Source organism: Entelurus aequoreus, linkage group LG14 (genome assembly GCF_033978785.1).
Source record: "Entelurus aequoreus isolate RoL-2023_Sb linkage group LG14, RoL_Eaeq_v1.1, whole genome shotgun sequence".
Taxonomy (NCBI): domain Eukaryota; kingdom Metazoa; phylum Chordata; class Actinopteri; order Syngnathiformes; family Syngnathidae; genus Entelurus; species Entelurus aequoreus.
Window position 1 is genome coordinate 29,892,397 of NC_084744.1, and position 3,885 is coordinate 29,896,281.

The 3,885-nt window shown below is 39.3% G+C and overlaps 1 protein-coding gene across 1 annotated transcript in view; it reads left to right on the forward strand.

Moving 5' to 3' along the window:
• Positions 1-3,885, forward strand: part of LOC133664719 (protein crumbs homolog 1-like) — a 43,739-nt gene that overhangs the window by 33,355 nt on the left and 6,499 nt on the right. Inside the window, exon 7 of the mRNA XM_062069568.1 lies at positions 2,389-2,511. Within this exon, the coding sequence (XP_061925552.1) occupies positions 2,389-2,511 (123 nt within the window). The remainder of the gene's footprint in view (positions 1-2,388; positions 2,512-3,885) is intronic.

Consider the following 3,885-nt stretch of genomic DNA (forward strand, 5'->3'; position numbering starts at 1 on the left):
ATTCATATCGGCTACTCTAGTTGATCTGACATTCAAACGGAAAAGCCAACTTCTTGCACACAAAGAAAACCCCTCCCCCCTCTCAACACTGATAAGGAAGATTTGGGGGTTTGGTTTCACATTCCTGATGGTTTAAGACACTAAACGGACAATCTGATAAAATATACAAAGGAAAAGTACTAGCTACTCTAAACATAGCTATGTAAAAAAAACAAAAAACTCTTTAACATATATGCATCCTCCACACCATCCATCGATTTTCTACCGCTTGTCCCTCTTAGCCAGCAGAGATTTGAACAAGTGTTTAATAAAATTGCATTGTGTTTTCAATTACAACGTTGTTGGAATAGAATGTAAATAAAGTACACACCCTTACTCTTGAGAAATATCAGCTGTAAATTACTGTAAAAAAAAGACTAAATTGCAATGTTTCTTTAAAAAACAAAATAGTCATCATTGCCATTTGGAAAACTGTAAAAATATTGATTTGATGTAATCGCGGCCCTTAACTATCAGATGGTTAAGAGCTTTGATAAGTGTAAATGAGTTAGACTGCCATTAATGCAATGAAAATGATACATATAACATGGCAGATATTTATAAACGACATGTTAACAAATTCCTGCTTTCTCTCACTCTAGCACCGTAAAAATATTTTTGTCTACATCAAAATCATTGTCATCATTTCTTGACCTATTCAAGGCCGCAATTACCCAAACTCAAATATTGCACTCTGCATCCTTTTGGAAAAAATATCGCATAGTTAGCATTTTCCTACTATAAAAAAAAAAGTTATTTCAATTGGCCATGAAACATAAAAAATAAGACATTGTATATCTTATATTAGATAGAGCTAAAGTTCTTAAAAAATGTCAATGGTTGAATTTATAAAAGTATGTTACTTCATTGAAGACTTATGACAGTTTTGGATTCTAAGAGTAAAACCTGGAATTTACTCACGTAAAATAAAAACATTTTATAATAGGGTTAAGGCGTCTCTAAATAAAATTCTGCTTAGGGCCCCTACTAGCCTCGGGCGGTCCCGATCTGGTCTGAATGAACCAAAAACTGTATACAGGAAGTTTCATATATTGCCAAAAGTATTTGGCCACCTGCCTTGACTCACACATGAACTTGAAGTGCCATCCCATTCCTAACCCAAAGGGCTCAATATGATGTGGGTCCACCTTTTGCAGCAATTACAGCTTCAACTCTTCTGGGAAGGCTGTCCACAAGGTTGCGGAGTGTGTTTATAGGAATTTTCCACCATTCTTCCAAAAGATGACAAACTGATGTTGGTGGAGAAGGTCTGGCTCTCAGTCTCCGTTCTAATTTATCCCAAAAGTGTTCTATCTGGTTCAGGTCAGGACTCTGTGCAGGCCAGTCAAGTTCATCCACACCAGACTCTGTCATCCATGTCTTTATGGACCTTGCGTTGTGCACTGGTGCACAGTCATGTTGGGAGAGGACGGGGCCCGCTCCAAACTGTTCCCACAAGATTGCGAGCATGTTTTGGTATCCTGGAGCATTCAAAGTTCCTTTCACTGGAACTAAGGGGCCAAGCCCAACTCCTGGAAAAACAACCCCACACCATAATTCCTCCACCACCAAATTTCACACTCGGCACAATGCAGTCCGAAATGTAGCGTTCTCCTGGCAACTTCCAAACCCAAACTCGTCCATCAGATTGCCAGATGGAAAAGGGTGATTCATCACTCCAGAGAACGCGTCTCCACTGCTCTAGAGTCCAGTGGCGACATCCGACGCTTTGCTTCGGATTGGACTCTGTGATGTATGGCTTAGATGCAGCTGCACGGCCATGGAAACCCATTCCACGAAGCTCTCTGCGTACTGTACGTGGGCTAATTGGAAGGTCACATGACGTTTGGAGCTCTGTAGCAACTAACTGTGCAGAAAGTCTTTGCACTATGCGCTTCAGCACCCGCTGACCCCTCTCTGTCAGTTTACCTGGCCTACCACTGGGTGGCTGAGTTGCTGTTGTTCCCAAACTCTGACTTTGACTTTGGAATATTTAGAAGCGACTGGATTTGTTGCACAGGTGGCATCCTATGACAGTTCCACGCTGGAAATCACTGAGAGCGGCCCATTCTTTCACAAATGTTTGTAGAAACAGTCTCCATGCCTAAGTGCTTGGTTTTATACACCAAGTGATTAGGACACCTGATTCTCATCCTTTGGATGGGTGGCCAAATGCTTTTGGCAATACAGTGTATATTTATAATTTATATAAATACGAAGGTATTTATATATTTCACTGTGGTAACTAATAGAAAACAGTATGTTTTCTAGAGGTTTTGGTATCTTTTTTAAAAAATACTACCAACTAGGAATAAAGCACTAATTTGTGTTTTTTTTTGGTATGTCAAGTCTTCCTCTGCTGCCCGTATCAAAATGTGTCGGCACAAGATGGAACTTCAGCTGCTTCAATGGAGGGAACTGTTCGGAACCGGACAATAAATGCCTCTGCTTGCCTGGTTTCACAGGACAATGGTAGGACTTGCTACTCCCCCCCCCATCCATCCTTTTATTTTAGCATATTTTTAATTGATGATTGGTTATCCTTTTTTTTTTTTTTAACTGGAAAAGACATCAGCAAAAGTGTAGTTTTTAACAAAATTAAAAAAATAAGAATATTTCTCAATTCAGGTGTTTCTATGTTTGAATTTAATGTTTTCATATTTTATTATATTTAAATTACTACTACAATACTGGACTATGGACAGCTTTTAGGAAGCCCTACCAGGAACACAACATTTTTAGTGTGTCTGTAGCTTTAATGCTAATCAACAGTGTCCGTCCGACGCCAGTGTTGCCAGATGGGAAATAAAAAAATTACTGTGAATACCAGATTTGCTACAGTAAAACATCAGACGCCATGTAAAGTCTAGCCCAGTGTTTCTTAACCATAAGGCAGAGCTGGGCAATTATTTTGACTCGGGGGCCAAATTTACAGAAAATGTGTCTGGGGGCCGGTATATCTGATTTTTAGGAACACTAATACAAAACCTCACAATAAGGTCTGAATAGGGATGGTACACCCCGCTTCGCTGCAGGTCCGCAGGCCACGCCCCCCTCCACAGCTATATAAATATAATTCACTTCACTTTGTAATCAGGTCGTAATATAAAATGTGGAAAAAGTTTTCCCCTGATGTACCGTATTTTTCGGAGTATAAGTCGCACCGGCCGAAAATGCATAATAAAGAAGGAAACAAACATATATAAGTCGCACTGGAGTATAAGTCGCATTTTTGGGGGAAATTTATTTGATAAAAGCCAACACCAAGAATAGACATTTGAAAGGCAATTTAAAATAAATAAAGAATAGTGAACAACAGGCTGAATAAGTGTACGTTATATGAGGCATAAATAACCAACTGGTATGTTAACGTAACATATTATGGTAAGAGTCATTCAAATAACTATAACATATAGAACATGCTATACGTTTACCAAACAATCTGTCACTCCTAATCGCTAAATCCCATGACATCTTATACGTCTAATCTCTTACGTGAATGAGATAAATAATATCATTTGATATTTTACGCTAATGTGTTAATAATTTCACACATAAGTCGCTCCTGAGTATAAGTCGCACCCCCGGCCAGACTATGAGAAAAACTGCGACTTATAGTCCGAAAAATACGGTACTGCATAATTGGCACCACGATTCTCAGTTTTGCCACTTTCCTGTATCATTTCCAGCTAAAAACTTCAATTTGGCCAGTGAATTTTGAATAACAATGTTAGAGTGAGTGTTTCCTTCTCCCTCCACTCTTGAGTGGCCAGTAACAACTGTGGTTTTTATGCACCCTGTTCCCAAGTGGACAGTGACGTCCTGTTATTTTTCTCGCCGCCGCAG